Source organism: Anolis sagrei, chromosome 3, assembly GCF_037176765.1.
Source record: "Anolis sagrei isolate rAnoSag1 chromosome 3, rAnoSag1.mat, whole genome shotgun sequence".
Lineage (NCBI taxonomy): Eukaryota > Metazoa > Chordata > Lepidosauria > Squamata > Dactyloidae > Anolis > Anolis sagrei.
Genome location: NC_090023.1, coordinates 46,512,414 through 46,531,386, shown reverse-complemented (window position 1 = coordinate 46,531,386; position 18,973 = coordinate 46,512,414). Strand labels below are relative to the sequence as shown.

Here is an 18,973-nt window from a genome sequence, read left to right as displayed (position 1 = left end):
ATTAGGAAGAACTTCCTGACTGTGAGAGCCGTTCGGCAGTGGAACTCTCTGCCCCGGAGTGTGGTGGAGGCTCCTTCTTTGGAGGCTTTTAAACAGAGGCTGGATGGCCATTTGTCAGGGGTGATTTGAATGTAATATTCCTGCTTCTTGGCAGGGGGTTGTACTGGATGGCCCATGAGGTCTCTTCCAACTCTTTGATTCTATGATTCTAAGCATGGGAGAATTTAGGCTCTTCAAGTGTTTTGGACTCCAACTCCCACCATTCCTCACAGCCTCAGGCTCCTTTCTTTTCCCCCTCAGCCGCTTAAGCGGCTGAGGGGGAAAAGAAAAGGACCTGAGGCTGTGAGGAATGGTGGGAGTTGGGAGTCCAAAACACTTGAAGGGCCCAAATCTGTTCTGGAGGTTGGGGCGAAGCCAAAAAAAGCAAGCCTGTGGAAAGGTCTCAGGTGAGGCGTGGGCAACCAACCTCGACGCCGGTCCGCTGCGCCAGCTTGCCTGCCTTCCTATCCACAAACTGGGCGAGGCGTGACGCAGGACCGTCCCTGCTCCTCCCTCTTCGCTTTCGCCAAGAACTCGGCGTGAACTCCAAGGCTTGCGCATTGCCTGCCTCGCCTCTTCTGAGGAGAGAGATTGAGAGAGAGCGCGAGCCGGGGAAAAGAACCAACCGACCGACCCAACCAACCAACCAACCAACCGCGCGCCCGAGTTCCAGCGCGAGCGTCAACGGTCCCTCCACCGCGGCGGGAGGGGGGCAAGCTCCGCTGTTCCCTCCTCTCCTCCGCCCCCCTACCCTCCCCTCCCGCGCGGTAGAGCATCTCTCCCCCTCTCTCTCCCCCTCTCTGTGGTGGCCCCGCCCTTCTCGCTGCGGCTGGAGGGAGCAAGCGGAAGCTCGTCGTCAGGCTGCGGGTTGGTTGGGCGGCTCCAGAGAGAGCTCCGAGCTTTCTTTTCCTCATTATTATTAGTAGTAGTGTTTTCCCTTCCCCTCCTCTTCGTCCCGTTTGTCCCTCTTGGCCCTCCCTCTCTCTCTTCGAGGAGAAAACCAACCAACCAACCAACCAACCAACCCACCACCCCGGCGCTGGAGATGTGGGTGCTGCGCGTGTGTTGGGTGCTGCTGGGCACCTTGGCTGCCGGTGAGTAGTACGGACCTCTTCTCTTCCCTTTCCCTCCTCGCTCACTGCTGCCCCCTTTTGCCGCTTTCTGTCCCTTGGAACGGCCTGAGTGGAATGGGATGGAAAGGGGGGGGGGGAGCCTTTGCTGCTGCTGCTGCCCCGCGCGCGCGAGGCTGGAGGCAGCAGCTGCGCCATTCGCCCTCTGGTGTGTGCGCGCGCTCGCTCTCTCGCGCTGTCCCTGCCTGTGGCTCGCGCTCTCTCTCACTCTCTGACTCGCGCTCTGTGTCTGAGTGCGGCTCGCGCTCTCAGTGGCTCTCTCTCTCAGTGGCTCGCGCTCTCTCACACACTCTCTCTGTGGTTCTCTCTTGCTGTGGCTTGCGCTCTCTATATGTGGCTCTCCCTCACTCACTCACTCTCTGGCTCGCTTTCTGTCTCTGTGCGGCTCTCTCTCTCTCTCTCCTCTCTGTGGCTCTCGCTCTCTCACACACACTTTCTCTGGCTCGCGCGCTCTCTGTGGCTCTCTCTCGCTGTGGCTCTGTCTCTCTCCCCCTCTCTGGCTCGCACTCTCTCTGGCTCACTCTGTCTCTGTGGCTCACGCTCTATCTATGTATGTGGCTCTCTTTCGCTCGTTCTGTGGCTCGCTCTCCCCTCCCCCCCCCCCCCTCCGCCTGTGTATGGCTCGCGCTCTCTTTCGGCTCTTTAATTGGACCGAGGCGGGCGGTTGTCCTGAGCGCGTGGGAGGGAGACGCTCGTCCTGCCAAAGTGCGCCACGAAAGCTGGGCCGAGCTTCGTCCCTGACGTTCCCCTCCTCCTCCTCGTCCTCCCCCCGTTTGTTTCTTCGGGCGGAGAAGGGGGAGATTCGCTCGGGGATTGGCTCTCTCTCTCCCGCTATGCACTGCTCTCTCGCTCTCTCTCTCTCCCTGCATCAGCCGCGCTTCGGGATCCTCTCCTGCTTCGGAGTCGGCATCAGCAGCTCTGTATTAAGAGAGGGGTACCCCGCTCCCTTTCCCCTCTTCTCTCTCTTTCGCTCTGACACGCCGCGCACTGCTCGCCCTCGCCTTCTCCCACAAACAAACGCCCTCCCTTGCGCTGAAAGCCACGGGCCGGTTGGATTCTCAGTCTCCTCGTATTCCTGACTGATGAATCAATTTTTAAGCCGCCTTTCTGCACTGGCCACTTACTACGGTTTCAAAACGGTGTTTCGCTGGGATATGTCATATTATTCAGTCCCTGTGGGGAGGAAAGATGGGGTAGAAATAGAAGGGTAGAGTTGGAAGAGACTCCGTGGGCCATCCAATCCAACATCATTCTGCCAAGAAGCAGGAAAATCGAATTCAAATTTGCATTCACAGGTAGCCATCCAAAGCTTCCAAAGAAGGAGCCCCCACCACACTCTGAGGCAGAGAGTTCCACTGCTGAACAGCTCTCACAGGAAGTTCTGACTGAAAGCATGAGGAAGAACCCTCATGTTCAGGTGGAATCTCCTTTCCTGTTGTCTGAAGCCATTCTTCCATCCTAGTCTCTAGGGCAGCAGTAAATAAACCTGCTCCCCCTTCCCTATGACTTCCCTTCCCATATTTATACATGGCCCTCATCATGTCTCCTCTCAGCCTTCCCTTCTGCAGGCTAAACATGCCCAGCTCTTTAAGCTGCTCTTTAGAGGGCTTGTTCTCCAGACCCTTGATTGTTTTACTTATCCTTCTCTAGACACATTCCACCATGTCAACATCTCCCTTCAATTGCGGTGCCTAGAATTGAACACAGTGTGATTCTAGGTGTGGTCTGACCAAGGCAGAATAGAGGAGTAGCATGACTTCCCTGGATTTTGACATCAGGCTTCTATTTATGCAGGCCAAAATCCCATTGTCTTTTTTAGCTGCTGCATGACATTGTTGGCTCATGTTCACCTTGGGGGGAGTTTGCTGCCTAGCTGTGGCAGCTAGCTTAGAACTGCGTTAAACGGTCAGTGTGGATACAGAGCCTGACGCTTGCCTTGCCTGCCACACAAAACAAGCAGGAGAGGCAGGCATTTTCTGTTTGTTCTCTCTCTCTTGTGCTTTCTGTGACACATGTACACGCACTGCACACACTTCTCCCGCCTTCTCTCTCTCTCTCTCTCTCTCCCCCCCTCCCCCCAACTGCCTTCCTGCCCTGCGAGCCAGGCACTGTTTGGGCTTCTTCACACTGCACTCGCATTTTCTTTTTTCACAGTTAATCATTCTGGGCGATGGCTCTTGCCCTTGACAGCGCCTGCCTAAACGGCTGTGACAACGTGTGATCAGCCTCTTGCTCCTTCCTTCCCTGGCTTTCTTTCCTTCCCTCCCTCCTTCCCTCCTTTCCTGCAGCTGTGGGGCTCCCAAACTTTGGCACACATGAGTGCAGCAGTGCCCCTCAATGACTTATAGCCAAGGGGAAGGTTACCTTGGGGTTGGGTTGGAAAAGAAAGCCCTAGCAGCCCATTTTCCTGGTATGTTTCCCTATCAACATATAGACAGAGGGAATAGTCCACCCTCCGCCTATAATACTGCCTGTGCTCCTGCCTGTATGTGGGTTTTAACAATTAGGTTTGGCTTCTTTTTGTGGATTTCAAGGGACAGAAAAGCTACGCTTTCCTTCTTTTCTTTTTAATGCTGGGACCTGGAAATAAGACTGAACGTTTCTTCTCTCCAGAGTGAAAGGCTCTCTCAGATCATGTGGCCTTGTCAGGGATGAAAATGTAACTTCTGTTTTCATCTCCACAACAGTTCTTGTAAACATTTGGTGACCCAAATGTATGGTAGTGTGTGCAATCACTCTTGGAATCAGATACTGTTTTCAGGAACTCAATAGTTTGAGGAATGTGCCAAAATAATATTGTTTAGATCTGTTCCAAGTTTTTCCTGTTGTTTGAATACGAGAGACCAAAGCAAGTTTTTCTCAAGGTAACTGGCTTCTTATGAAATCAGGCAAAGCTTGTGACAGTATTTAGGTCTCAAAAGATTGGTTTACATGATAAACTAGGATGCTTTGTTCTGTGAAGCTTGGGAAGTTCATATAATTCCTCTGCTTCTCGGTGAATATTTAGACATGTGACTGATTTCTGCAAAGTTAGTTGAATTTTGAAGTTGGAGATATTTTAAAAGTTTGTTGATTCAAATCCACTTTCCTTTCGGGGAGATAGGGCAGGCTACAAATGAAGTTATTGTTATTATTATTATTATTCCCATTGGTATGATCAAGGTCCCTAAAAAGATGGATAAAAATTTCACAAAATTATTCTAATAAAAGGTGAAGGTAAATGTTTCCCCTTGACATTAAGTCTAGTCATGTCTGACTCTAGGAGGTGGTGCTCATCTCCATTTCTAAGCTGAAGAGCCGGCATTACCCATAGACACCTCCAAGGTTATATGGCCAGCATGGGTGCCTGGAGTGCCGTTACCTTCCCGCTGGAGTGGAACCTATTTACTCACATTTGGATGTTTTTGAACTGCTAGGTTGGCAGAAGCTGGGCCTAACAGCAGGAGCTCACCCCACTCCCCAGATTTGAACCGCTGACCCTCCACTCAGCAAGTTCAGCAGCTCAGCTGTGCTACCGGGGACACCCATTGTAATAAATACATGCAAAAAAAAAAATCAAGAGAAAAGCTGATAAATGGCTTTGATCCCATGGTATTCTAGAGTCACTATATCTTCATTGAGACAGTAGAAGCAACAGAATAATAAATTCAATTGATGTTTCCACAGTTTCAGAGATTGGAAAGGAAGCAAGAGGGAGAGGAAATTGTTCTGGCTGAAGAACAATATTAGAACTACTTAAATGAATACAGGCCCATTGGATCCAGAACTATTCTTGAAAAGTGCAGGATAGAACCAGTATGGATGTATTAAAACAAACACAACTTAATGACTTTTTTCTCTTTCAGGTTCTGCCCAGTTGTACTTTGAAAAGGTTCGGTCTGTTACACTGGACATTTGCAACACGAGTGCCATTATACCTTGCAGAGTAACTAATCTAATACTGCACAGGACTAACGCAACGTTTGTGAAGTGGAAATTACAAGGAAGTGAATTTTTTTCTTATGATGGAGTTGAAAATAAAGTCACAAGAAACAGTACTTTTCAGTCTGCCAATTTATTGGATTTATCAATGCTACCAAATGGCACTGCTTCGCTTATCCTGTCAAGAGAAGAGGCCCCACCAGGAAACTACACCTGTGATGTAGCAGAGTCAAGTAGAGAAGGAGACACTATAGTCGAACTTATACATATTTCAAGTAAGCATTTGTCTGGTATTTCCCATTCCTTATATATTGGGTATTTGTGAACTGCAGTCCCTAAATTATGTCTATTCTTGGGTTAATAATGAAATAGTTTGTGGCCTTCACATTTTGGCTCGACTCAGTTACTAACTGTAGCATCTGCTTACAAGTCAATGTTCCTCTTTCCTGAGTTTGTGTAGCACAAGATTTGAAAGTGGAGAGGGCCATTCATATTAGATTGGGAGTTGGAGTATGTGGTATGTCTGCTCCAAAACTCACTGATACAAGAGCTGGCTACTTTTCTGTGCATGGGAAACATAGGGAAATCTATATCTGGAAGAAGTTTTTGCCTATTGAGCACAGTATTGAAAATTTCCTTTTCAATTTTTATAGTCTTTTAAAAAGATCTTGAGTGACGAGGGAAATGATATTTGTGATCTTTGGTACCTTTTGTGCTGGAAAGCTTAGTGGCAACTTTTGGACAGAAACTCTGATTCAGTTGTAGCTCATGTGTCTTCTGTCAAGGGGACCAGATTTAGTTTTCATCTCAAGGTAAAGCAGGAGAAATCCTCAAGGGCTACTGTCTGTCACTGTTGATAGTACTAGGTCAGATGAATGAATGATCTGACTCATAGAATCATAGACTCAATCTGTGAAAGCTTCCTATGTGCCTTGAAGACATGCAGTTTTGTCTGTCATTAGCCAGTGTGGTATAGTGGTTAGAGTATCAGAGCAGGACTGGGAGAATGTCCACAACATACCCATGAAGCTCTGGAATAGCTCCAGACCTGTCATTCTCAACCTAACTTCTACAAGATGGTTGTGAAAACAAACAGCAGTATGTCTGTGTGTGTTTCTAAGAAACCATGTATACAGAAAGAATTCTCAAAATGGGGAAGCAACCATTCGACAGAAGGGCACACATTGTTGGAGAGATAAGGTTATCAGCTCTCAACTGCTACCTGATGGTGGAAGATCAAAAAGGACAGGGAGATGATGCATGTGGGGGCTACAGTAAAATGGCAATAGGGTGGAGCATGTTGGAAAAACAGTCTACTGTGTGTAATTACATTTGAATACTCCAATTTTTAGAAATAGGCGCTTAAATTTGGCAGATTTAAAGAGGGATTGTTATTTCGTAAAATCGGAAACATTTTCTTGAGCAAGTGCGTTTCTGCTGGGAGTGTCAGGATGAACATTTGCAAATTAAAGACTTGGTGGACAGAACATTTAACTGGTTCAGGAGAAGGAGAAAACAGTATTTAATTATCCTATGGAACAAGCTGCTGTGTTTACATGCTGTGATTACAATTAGCCTAAGTGTTAAAATGGATTGAATACATTCTTAGAGAATAAATGCATTAGTCTTTACAGATGATTGCAGAAAGAAAGCCTCTAAACAATTTTTTAAAAATATGATTGTCCGTTTTTCATTTTTATATTACTTTTGTCACTTAATTAGCATTACCTTGTTGTCATTGTGTAACTGCAGCATGCTGATAGAATAATTTAAAGATGTTTCTGTTTTGATCATAGAGAAATGGGAAGTTAAATAAAATGAGGCATACAGTTTTCATAAGATTAAAATATCTGTCATGGTGTTATATGCTCCTTGCGTGTATTGATGACAGTTTTTGGTGGAAAAAACTGAGACTGGTATACAATGTTGTTTTATGGTGATTGGTGTTGCTTTCTACATATACAAGGAAATCTTGAGTGCCAAACTTGATATTCTGTAGCAAGTGTGGCTAACAATCTCCTTACAGGTTACTTTAAAAATTAGTGAGTTACAGGAGATTTACAGTTTCCCACAGCAGCAACCCATTATTCACTGAGCCCTTGGTATCTATTGAGGATTGGTTGCAGGACCCCCACAAATACAAAAATGTTCATGCTCAAATCCCTATTAACAATGGTTTAGAGTAGTGGTAGACATATAGCTGCCAGGCATGTATTCCAGCCTCCATGGATCTTGACAGAAACTTGCTTCTACCTTTGAGGCACAAAGCAGAAAAAGGTGGCTGACTGCCAGGATTTTCCACCACTTTTACTACCCTGTTCCTACACCATTTTAAATTGATAAACCTCGCCTTGTGTTTACCATCTCTCTTCAAATCTTGTGAGGGAGTGGCATGCCCTGCCAGTTACCATCTTCTGCTTTGCAAAGAAGCTCTGTTGCCTCCAAAGCAGAAGTGGTCATTTGACATGTTCCCCACTATGGATAAGGCAGTCCCATTGTAGTTCTCTGAATCTCTGTTGTGGTATATCCCAGGCCTTACTGTAAGTGGCTAAAACCAAAATCATGAAATCCTGAAGTCAAAACAAACTACATTTTGTAAGTCAGGCCCCTTCCACATTGAACTGGCTTATTTGGCAGTGTGGACTCAAATAATCCAGTTCAAATCAGATATTGTGTATTTCCTTGATATTCTGGGTTACATGACTGTGTGGAAGGGCTTTCATATGGCAGTGAAGTGAATAGGCGAGACAAGCAGGGGTGTTTGGCAGGGGGGTTTACCCAGGAGGCCCAAATTTCTGTTCCATTTTTATTTAATTCTCTACTTACTTTTGCTAGAGATGGATAGTGAGGGAGCTCATGCAGCCACTTGCAACAGCTGTGGAATGTTTGTGTTCTTGCTAGTTGATATGGATAGCTATACTTACAGAAAGTGCAATTTAGTGGCCCTCTTGGAACAGAAGGCCCAGTGCTTTGAGGCCCAGGTAATCAGAGCAGACTGTCTTGCAAGAGAATCACATGAGATCTTTGAAGAGTAGGTCACTCCTCAAACATAGGAAGTAGACACTTGGATGAATGTTACACATAGAAATAGAAGGACCAAGAGTCATTCTGTAAGTTTGGAGATAGAGAATCAATTCAAAGTTCTCTACAGCATCAATGATGATGAAGACCAAAAGGCATGCAATAGAGTCTGTTCTCAGGGAGTGTGCAGGGGGACCCTGGAAAAGTCAGCACATGGAATGGCTCCTGCCAAACCTTCCAAGAAGACATGTAGTAGTTGTAGGGAACTCACTTCCGAGGGATATGGAAGTAGTGCTTTGTGGACATGACAGGATGACTTAAGAGGTATGCTATCTCCCTGGTACAAAAATCCAAGATGTAATAGAGAGGCAAACAAGGCTTGTGAAGCTCACAGATCATTACCCCTGCTTTTTGGTCTATGTGGAAACCAGTAACAATGCAAGATGCAGCCTTTGGGAAATCACCTGGGATTATGAAGGTATGGGCAGGAAGATGGGGTTTTGATGCCTAGGTTGAATTATTCAACACCTTATTTGCCTCAGTCTTCTGTAGAGGATGGAACAGAAGATGCAGTACGGGAAATGTAGCACACAATAAGTAGAAGGGCAATACAGGAATATCTGGCTAATCTAAATCAATTCAGATCCCCAGGGCTGGATTAACTACATCCAAGTGTATTACAAAAACTGGCAGAAGTAACCACTGGCAATCAAATTTGAGAATTTATGGAGAACATCAGACTGGAAGAAAGCAAATATCCCTATCTTCAAAAAAAAAAAAAAAAAAAAAGGGAAGTGGGGGAGGGGAGAGGACCCAATCCATCACCACCTAGTCAATCTGACATCAATACAAGGAATGATTCTAGAGCAGATTATTAAATAGACATTCTGTAAGCACTTAGAAAGGAATGCTATATTCACAAAAAGTCAACATGGATTTCTCAAAAACAAATCATACCAAAACCAAATATTTTTGTATAGTGTTACAAGCTTGGTAGATGAAAGGAATGTTGTAAATATAGCATATCTTAGTTTCAGTAAGGCCTTTGACAAGGTTCCCCATGACATTTTCACAAAAAGCTAATAAAATGGGGGCTAGACAATGCTACTGTTGGGTGGATTGGGAATTTGTTGACTAGCTGAACCCAAAGGGTGCTTACCAATTGTTCCTCCTCATCGGAAAGTCCACAAAGTTCTGTTTTGGGCTCAGTGCTATTCCATATTTTTATCAATGACTTGGACATGGAACTGAAGGCACACTTATCAAATTTAGAGATTATACCAAATTAGGAGGAATAGCTGATACCTCAGAGAATAGGATCAGAATCCAAAATGACCTTGACAGATTAGAGAGGTGGGCCAAAAGTAACAAAATGAGTTTCAATCAAGAAAAATGTACTAGACTTACAATGATAGAATAACAGAGTTAGAAGTGACCACATGGGCCATCTAGTCCAACTCCCTGTCATGCAGGAAAAGCACAATCAAAGTACTCCTGACAGATGTCCATCCAGCATCTGTTTAAAAGCTTCCAGGGAATGAGCTTCCACCATAATCTGAGGCAGAGAGTTCCAGTGCTGAACGGCTCTTACAGTCAGGAAGTTCTTCCTAATGTTCAGGTGGAATCTCCTTTCCTGTCATTTTAACCCATTGGTCCGAGTTCTAGTTTCCAGGACAGCAGAAAACAATCCAGATCCCTCTTCTTTATGATATCCTTTCACATATTTATACATGGCTATCATGTCTCCTCTCAACTTTCTCCTCTGCAGGCTAAACAGATCCAGATGTTTAAGATGCTCCTCATAGGGCATAGTCTTGAGACCTCTGATCATTTTAGTTGCCCTCCTCTGGACACCTTCCAGCTTGTCAATATCTCTTTTAAACTCTGGTGCCCAGAATTGGAGACAGTATACGAGGTTAGTTCTAACCAAAGCTTCTGCTTTGGTTAGAACTAACCTCGTATACTGTCTCCAATTCTGGGCACCATGTCTTCCATGGATCTAGGCATTATTTATTCATTTTATTTATTTACAGTATTTATATTCTGCCCTTCTCAGCCCACAGGGGACTCAGGACGGATTACAATGTACACATACATGGCAAACATTCAATACCATAGACACACAACACATATAGACAGATAGTCAGAGGCTATTTGACATTCCAACTTTCCTGGTCACCAGGGGAGCTGTCGCTTCACTGTCCATCTGCGACACTGAAGTTCTTCCCGCCTTCCCCACATGCTTTGCTGGAGATTTTTTATGGCTTCGTAAATTTGTTAAATTAGCCTCCCCACACATAGGTGGTACCTAAATTTCCTACTTGATAGATGCAACTGTCTTTCGGGTTGCAAAGATCAACAACAAGCTACACAAAATTGGTTGGAAGCTCACTCCAAACTGGGCTGGCTTCGAACTCGTGACCTTTTCAGTCAGTAGTGATCTTAATGCAGCTGACACCCAGCCAGCTGTGCTAAAGTCCTTTTGATGCAGCCCAAAATTCCATTGGCTTTTTAAGCTGCTGTATCACACTGTTATTTCATGTTCAACTTGTTGTCTATGAAAACTCAAAGATCTTTTTCACATGGACTGTTGAGCCAGGCACCACTCATTCTGTATCTTTGCATTCCATTTTTTCTGCCTAAGTGGCAGGTAATAAAATTCACAGATATAGGATGGGTAAAACATGTCTTGAAAACAATCCATATGAAAGTGATCTAGGAGTCTGTTAAACCACAAGCTGTGTGATGCGGCAGCTAAAAAAGCCAATGTGATTCTAGGCTGCATCAATGGGTGTATAGTCTTGAGATTGAGGGAAGTCATAGTCCCACCCTATTCAACTTTAGTCAGACCTCACCTGGAATACTGTGTCCAGTTCTGGGCACCACAATTCAAGAAGAATATTGACAAGCTAGAATGTGTCCAGAGATGTGTGACCAAAATAATTGAGGGTTTGGAAACCAAGCCCTGTAAGGAATGGCTTAGGAAGCTGTGTTTGTTTAGCTTGGCAAAAAGAAGACCAAGTGCGGACATGATATCTATGTTTAAATATATGAAAAGATGTCACATTGAGGAAGAGGCAAGTTTGTTTTCTGCTGCCCTGGAGACTAGGACATGGAGCAACCAATGCAGGTTGCAGGGAAGGAGATTTCCACTGAAACTTTCGGAAGAACTTCCTGACAGTAAGAGCTTTTCAGCAGTGGAATATGCTGCCTCAGAGAGTTGTGGAGCATCCTTCCCTGGAGGTTTTTAAGTAGAGACTGAAAGGCCATCTGTTGTGGGTGCTTTGATTGTATATTTCTGCATGGGAGAAATATACTGGATGGCTCTTTTGGTCTCTTCCAACTCTGTGATTCTACAATTGCTTTCTTTTATATCTTAATTTCACAGCATGGCAGGGAATTGTCTTTTTGTCCCTTATAAAGTGCCATGCACTCTGAATGCACTGTGAAAATAACAGGTTTGATAATTAAAATGGCTGCAAAGAGTAAGTGTTCTGCTTCAGTAGTCTTCAGTTCTAACTGGAGCCCTCACACACAACCATTTTAATGTTGTTTCTTGTCTCTCTCTTGCCACTTAAAAAACAACACAATTGTTCTCTACCTGTGCATCATGATCACATTTTCTGTTTTCTATGGCAATAGCAAAACAAGTTGGTTAAATGCTTGGCAGTTTGAAATGGGGGTGCTTATGAATAAGGCTGTGGCTTCTACATTCCTGTGAGGTGCCTTAGATATAAAAAGTATATATATTGGTAAATCAACAGGGAAGAGGCAGGTTGTTTTGAGTGTAGAACTGCAGGAGACAGGATTCAAATCCCCTGTCAGACAGGGTGATCTTGGGTAAGTCATACTTGGCCTCAGAGGAAGGCAATGACAAAACTTCCTCTGAACAAATCTTGTTGAGAAACCTGAGGTTGGAATCACCTTGGGTGCTCCACAAGTTAGAAAAATGACCTGAGGGGACATTCATGTATTAAAAGGATCCTTGTCAGACCTGGTAAAGACTTGTGAATACTTCAGCTTTATGGAAAAGATCTCAATTCGAGTGCAAGGAAAGCCTTTCAACATCACAGTGATCCAAATATACGCCCCAACCACAGCTGCTGAAAAAGCAGAAGTAGATCAGTTCTATGAGGATCTGCAGGACCTACTGGATAATACACCAAAAAGAGACATTATTTTCATTACAGGAGACTGGAGTGCCAAGGTGGGAAGTAAAATGACAACTGGGATCACAGGCAAGCATGGTCTGGGAGAACAAAATGAAGCGGGACGCAGGCTGATAGAATTTTGCCAGGAAAACTAGCTGTGTATAACAAACACTCTCTTCCAACAACCTAAAAGACGGCTTTATACATGGACATCACCAGATGGTCAGCACCGAAATCAGATTGACTACATCCTTTGCAGCCAAAGGTGGCGGACATCCATCCAGTCGGTGAAAACAAGACCTGGGGCTGACTGTAGCTCAGATCACGAACTTCTTATTGCTCAATTTAGAATAAAACTAAAGAGATCAGGGAAAGTACACGGACCAGTTAGATATGATCTCACTAACATTCCTAGCGAATATTCAGTGGAAGTGAAGAACAGATTTGAAGGACTAGATTTAGTAAACAGAGTCCCAGAAGAACTATGGACAGAAGTCCGCAACATTGTTCAGGAGGCGGCAAGAAAGTATGTCCCAAAGAAAAAGAAAACCAAGAAGGCAAAATGGTTGTCTGCTGAGACACTGGAAGTTGCCCAAGAAAGGAGGAAAGCAAAAGGAAACAGGGATAAGGGGAGATATGCCCAGTTAAATGCACAATTCCAGAGGTTAGCCAGAAGAGACAAGGAACTATTTTTAAACAAGCAATGCATGGAAGTGGAAGAAGACAACAGAATAGGAAGAACACGAGACCTCTTCCAGAAAATTAGAAACATTGGAGGTAAATTTCAGGCAAAAATTGGTATGATAAGAAACAAAGATGGCAGGGACCTAACAGAAGCTGAAGAGATCAAGAGAAGGTGGCGAGACTAAAGAGAAGATCTGTATAGGAAGGATAACAATATTGAGGATAGCTTTGACGGTGTGGTGAATGAATTAGAACCAGACATCCTGAGAAGTGAGGTTGAATGGGCCTTAAGAAGCATTGCTAACAACAAGGCAGCAGGAGACGACGGGATCCCAGCTGAACTGTTTAAAATCTTAAAAGATGATGCTGTCAAGGTGATGCATGCCATATGCCAGCAAATATGGAAAACACAAGAATGGCCATCAGACTGGAAAAAATCAACTTAAATCCCCATAACAAAAAAGGGAAATGCGAAAGACTGCTCAAACTTCCGTACAGTGGCCCTTATTTCTCATGCCAGTAAAGTAATGCTCAAGATCCTGCAAGGAAGACTCCAGCAATACATGGAGCAAGAGTTACCAGATGTTCAAGCTGGGTTTAGAAAAGGCAGAGGAACAAGAGACCAAATTGCCAATATCCGCTGGATAATGGAGAAAGGCAGGGAGTTTCAGAAAAACTACTTCTGCTTCATTGACTACTCTAAAGCCTTTGACTATGTGGATCATAATAAATTGTGGCAAGTTCTTGGTGGGATGGGCATCCCAAGCCACCTTGTCTCTCTCCTGAGGAATCTGTACAAGGACCAAGTAGCAACAGTCAGAACTGACCACGGAACAACAGACTGGTTCAAGATTGGGAAAGGTGTACGGCAAGGCTGCATACTCTCACCCAACCTTTTTAACTTGTATGCAGAATACATCATGCGATGTGTGGGGCTTGATGAATGCAAAGCTGGGGTAAAAATTGCTGGAAGAAACATTAACAACCTCAGATATGCAGATGACACCACTCTGATGGCCGAAAGCGAGGAGGAACTGAGGAGCCTTCTAATCAAGGTGAAAGAAGAAAGCGCAAAAGCTGGGTTGCAGCTAAACATAAAAAAACCCAAGATTATGGCAACAAGAATGATTGACAACTGGGAAATAGAGGGAGAAAACGTGGAGGCCATGACAGACTTTGTATTTCTAGGTGCAAAGATTACTGCAGATGCAGACTGTGGCCAGGAAATCATAAGACGCTTACTTCTTGGGAGGAGAGCAATGTCCAGTCTCGATAAAATAGTAAAGAGTAGAGACATCAGACTGGCAACAAAGATCCGCCTAGTCAAAGCCATGATATTCCCTGTAGTCATCTACGGATGTGAGAGCTGGACCTTAGGGAAGGCTGAGCGAAGGAAGATAGATGCTTTTGAACTGTGGTGTTGGAGGAAAGTTCTGAGAGTGCCTTGGACTGCGAGAAGATCCAACCAGTCCATCCTCCAGGAAAGAAAGCCTGACTGCTCATTGGAGGGAAGGATACTAGAGACAAAGTTGAAGTACTTTGGCCACATCATGAGGAGACAGCAAAGCCTAGAGAAGACAATTATGCTGGGGAAAGTGGAAGGTAAAAGGAAGAGGGGCCGACCAAGGGCAAGATGGATGGATGGCATCCTTGAAGTGACTGAACTGACCTTGAAGGAGCTGGGGGTGGTGACGGCCGACAGGGAGCTCTGGCATGGACTGGTCCATGAGGTCACAAAGAGTCAGAGACGACTGAACGAATGAACAACAACATGGAAAAAGTATAGAATTGTGGCTCTCCATATGATGTTGAACTTTACCTGCTGTCAGCTGTAGACAGCATTGCTAGTCACACAGTATCTGGAGAGCCATAATTTCTCCGCTTTGTTTAACAGCATGCTGATACTAGTTGTGCAAAGTGGTAAAGGCTGATCAAAATTGTGGAATAACCCGTTTTACTAGTTGGAAAGGCAACTTACTTCCTGTTTCCCTGAATTCAGAGGATCCATTGTTGTCATGCCAAGAAGAATTACCTGTTCATGTTTGTTCATCTGAAATGAAACCTAAAATGAATTTTATATGGCTAGAGTGTGAAAAGTTGGGGAAACATTAAAAAATGAAACTCATTTTCATGCAGGTCATGGGAATATTTGAAGCCTCTGCATGCAATTGAGGTGGGAACAATTTAGGTGGAGTAAACCTAGTTATAGTGTGCAGAATGTTTACAGGAGGAATTTCAGGCATAGAATCTAAGACGGCCTCATGAATACTCATACAATGCAATGTTACATTTACAGAACCACCACCTTATCATTTTATTAATTTCACCATGCTTTATTTGCCTTTTTAGTTATTATTTTATTCCAGAATTGACTGGCTAGATACTGTATCTGGCTGTATGGGTTGGTTCCAAGACCCACTGTGGGTACCAAAATCTGTGGATGCTCAAATCCCATTATATACAATGGCATAGTAAAAGGGTGTCCCTTATATAAAATGGCAAGGTTTGCCTTTTGGAATTTTGTGGAAATATTTTAAGCCATGTATGGTTGAATGCATTGATGGAGAATTCATACATCAGGAGGGTATAGATTTTATTTTCCTGAAAGTAAGTGAACTGTCTGGATAGATACATAGCAAAAAATATGATGAGTCCAGAACAAGTTTTAAATAACACACGCACACACAGCTCAGTCTCTTGAAGTTAATTTTGACTCAGAGCAACCCTTATGGAAACTTCTTATGGGGTTTTCTTCTGGTCGCTTCTGGAGAAAACCCCATAAGACATGCGAGTGTGGAGAAGAGCAAACCACTGACCACCTGCTAAAATGCAACCTGAGCCCTGCTACGTGCACAATGGCGGACCTTCTTGCAGCAACACCAGAGGCACTCCAAGTGGCCAGCTACTGGTCAAAGGACATTTAATCAACTACCAAGCTTGCAAATTCTGTGTTTTGTTTGTCTGTTTGTTTGTTTTTGTTAAAAATGTCATACAAATGCCTGGTTGCTGATGACATAAGAAATAAAAAATATATTTTATTCCAGCCAACTGCATTATTTTATGTGGCCTGTTCAGGTATGGAAACCCAGGAGGTTTCCATACCTGAACAGAGATTTGAATTCTGGTGTCCCAAGTATCCTAATCCAACATACAGACTACTATGGTACTTTGACACTTCTGTTTGTAGAACAATGTTTTTTTGGAATATTGAGATTGTTATTTAGGAAGAAATTGATCCCTAATAGCATTACAGATATGTTTGATCTGGAGAGTTTAATGTTGAGGCTGAGTGCAATGAATTTTACCCCACGGGCTACTGTATGGGAAAGTTTCAGGTGGAAGTAACAGTCAGGTAGAAATAAAAGGAACAGGACAGAACAGCAAAGAGATTATCCACCCTCCAGGACAAAATTGGGAGTGACCAAGGGTTTTGGGTGCTACAGTTAGAGTTTAGAGGACTGCACTCTTGCCAACCCCTGCCACCTATCTTTTGTCACTAAACCACGTTTCAGGGTGAGGGCAAAAGTATGGTGAAATTGCCCCATGCCAGGATATTTTTTTAAAACTATTAGAAGGCAAAAGGTCCCTCATGGACAATTTTATATTTTGGAGTATTTGAGATTTGGGATCTCTGGATAAGGGATTCTTAACTTATATAGGAAGTAGATTATGAAAGACCCAAGTATAGTTGCTTGCTCTTGCAGAACTGTTATCCTTGATATGCTGGGAGAGGTAGCCTTATAAATGGCAGATATATCTCAGAAGAAACAGGACAGGAGGTACTCCAATATCCAAGTATTCTATAAATTCAAGAATATACTCTAAATCTAGTGTTCTTTCTAATGGGAAGATATCCTGCATAGAAACATGCATTGTCCTCTATCATCTCAAGTGGAACAACTACCACACATAGAGAAGATTACAGTGCCTGTTGAGGTACTTTCCACAACAGGTATTATATTATGCAAAATAAATTATGCACATGCATATAATTTGCATAATTTATAGATTGTAAAATTGGTTTCTCTGGATGAGGTACTTTGTAACCTGTACTCTAATTAATATATTGATATTAAGAAGCAATAAGATTTTATCAATATAAATATTTGATTATTAGATATGTACAACTATAACAGTTGACCTTGGAGCAACTATAATCTGTTCTCAGTCACCTTCAACCATAGATTATATAATTGTGAATGTGTAACTATAAAATATTGTGAAGTATCCTATGTGGCTATGCTTTTAAAGTTAATATGTGCATGTGGTGTTTTAAAAGTAGTACAATTTGTTACTTTGCTTACTATTAAATGTGTCATAATGAAGTTGGAATAATAGATAAGACAAGTAGGATTTACAACAAAATGTGGGAATATCTTCACATGATTGCTTCATGCAGTTTGACACCACTGTCGCTGCCATTGCTTAATGCTATGGAATCATCAGAGTTGTAGTTTGGTGAGGCATCAGCACTCTTTGGCAGAGAAGGCCAAAGACTATATAAAACTATAGCTCCCATACTTGTGGGAGATGCTGGGTCATAGAATCATATAGCTGGAAGGGACATGGTAGGCCTTCAGGTCCAACTCCATGTTGGATCTCCAATTAGAGCTTGCTCAGCAGGTGGCTCTTTTTGAAGACTTTCAGGGCACATCCAGACAGCCTTTTTTGTGGTAACTCCTGAAATAAAGAAGGGGTTGTCCAAATGACATCCTGGACAATCCCGAATTAATTTCCTACAAACCAGGAAAACCCTGGTTCATAGCGAATTAATTAATAGTGGATTTATTCCGTGCCTTCTTGGAAGGTGCAGGAGAAACCCACTACTTGGACTATCTGCACTGCTCCCTCAAAAGGTTCTGGACTTTTGAGGGGGCAGTCCAGACAGTTGTCTCGTATTTTCCAGGCTGATTCAATCTGGAAAACTGCGAGGGCTCCAACCTCCCCCCCCCCAAACCTCCACAAAACCCTAAAAAATAAAAAAGGAAAGTTACCAGGAGCCATTTGGCTTCTTCTTTCTGATGGAGCATACCAATGACACCTGAAATGAAGGGGGGGGGGGGCTAAATCGCTCCTGGTTCCTCCTATGTACTGGCATCATTGGTATGTTCCCTCAGGTAGGAAAAGAAGCCAATTGACTCCTGGTAAGTTTCCTTTTTATTTTAAAGCTTTTTTGGGGGGATATCTGGATGGTAACATGCTATTGAGGAAGTATTCAGGATAGCATGTGGACAGCCAAAGAGGAAAGCCCATTTTTCCCCTGCCTGTGTGGATTTAAATCCCCAAAGTGGGTTTAATGTATGTGTAGAATCGCCCTCAGAGAGAAAGAGACCCTACAACCTCTCTAGGCAATTGGTTCAATTGCTAAACTATTCTCAGTTTCAAGAAGTTCCTTACAATTTTTGATTGAAATTTGTTCTCTTATCACTATCAGTTCTTGCTTCTTGAGAGTTGTTTCAAAAATGCATCATCCACTGCCACAAGATTCTTTGCTACCTGAGACAGAGTGGCAAATGGTATCCCCTTGTCAGTCCTCAGGCGTAGTGCCCAATGCTGGTTATCTGAGACAGAAAATCAATGTATCTGTAACTGTGAGTAAACATCCTCTGAGCTATTTCTGAAATATGTAATCTGGTGCCATAAAAGTGATAGTACAGATTGAGCATCCCTTATCCGGAATTCCAAAATCTGAAATATTCTAGAACAAGGGATCTCAAACTTTTAAAGCCACAGTGTCCTTTTTGAAGGGAACATTTCTAGTGGAGCCCCCATGAAAGTTTTGGACACAGGGGTCACATTGCATTTTAAAAATTGACAGTTGTACTGGACCAGTGGCCGATGGATGGAGAATGTGTGTGTGAACTAACTGAAAAAACAATGAACAAATTCCTATGCACACTGCACATACCTTGTTTGTAGTGCAAAAAAAGAAAAGAAAAAGAAATAAGAATACAATATTTAAAATGAAGAACAATTTTAACCAACATAAACTTAACAATATTTCAGTAGAAGACACCAGGGACCATC

General features: G+C 43.5%; 1 protein-coding gene across 5 annotated transcripts in view; it reads left to right on the top strand.

Moving 5' to 3' along the window:
- The first annotated feature begins 568 nt into the window (after positions 1 to 568).
- CD47 (CD47 molecule) overlaps positions 569 to 18,973 on the top strand; it is a 73,324-nt gene continuing 54,919 nt past the window's right edge. For 4 of the 5 annotated variants that reach the window (XM_060770664.2, XM_060770663.2, XM_067466642.1 and 1 more), the window contains exons 1-2: positions 570 to 1,133; positions 5,015 to 5,365. In XM_060770664.2, the coding sequence (XP_060626647.1) occupies positions 1,085 to 1,133; positions 5,015 to 5,365 (400 nt within the window). In that variant the 5' untranslated portion in view covers positions 570 to 1,084. Of the gene's footprint in view, positions 1,134 to 5,014; positions 5,366 to 18,973 lie in introns of all 5 variants that reach the window. The other variant, XM_060770665.2, reaches the window with a different exon arrangement.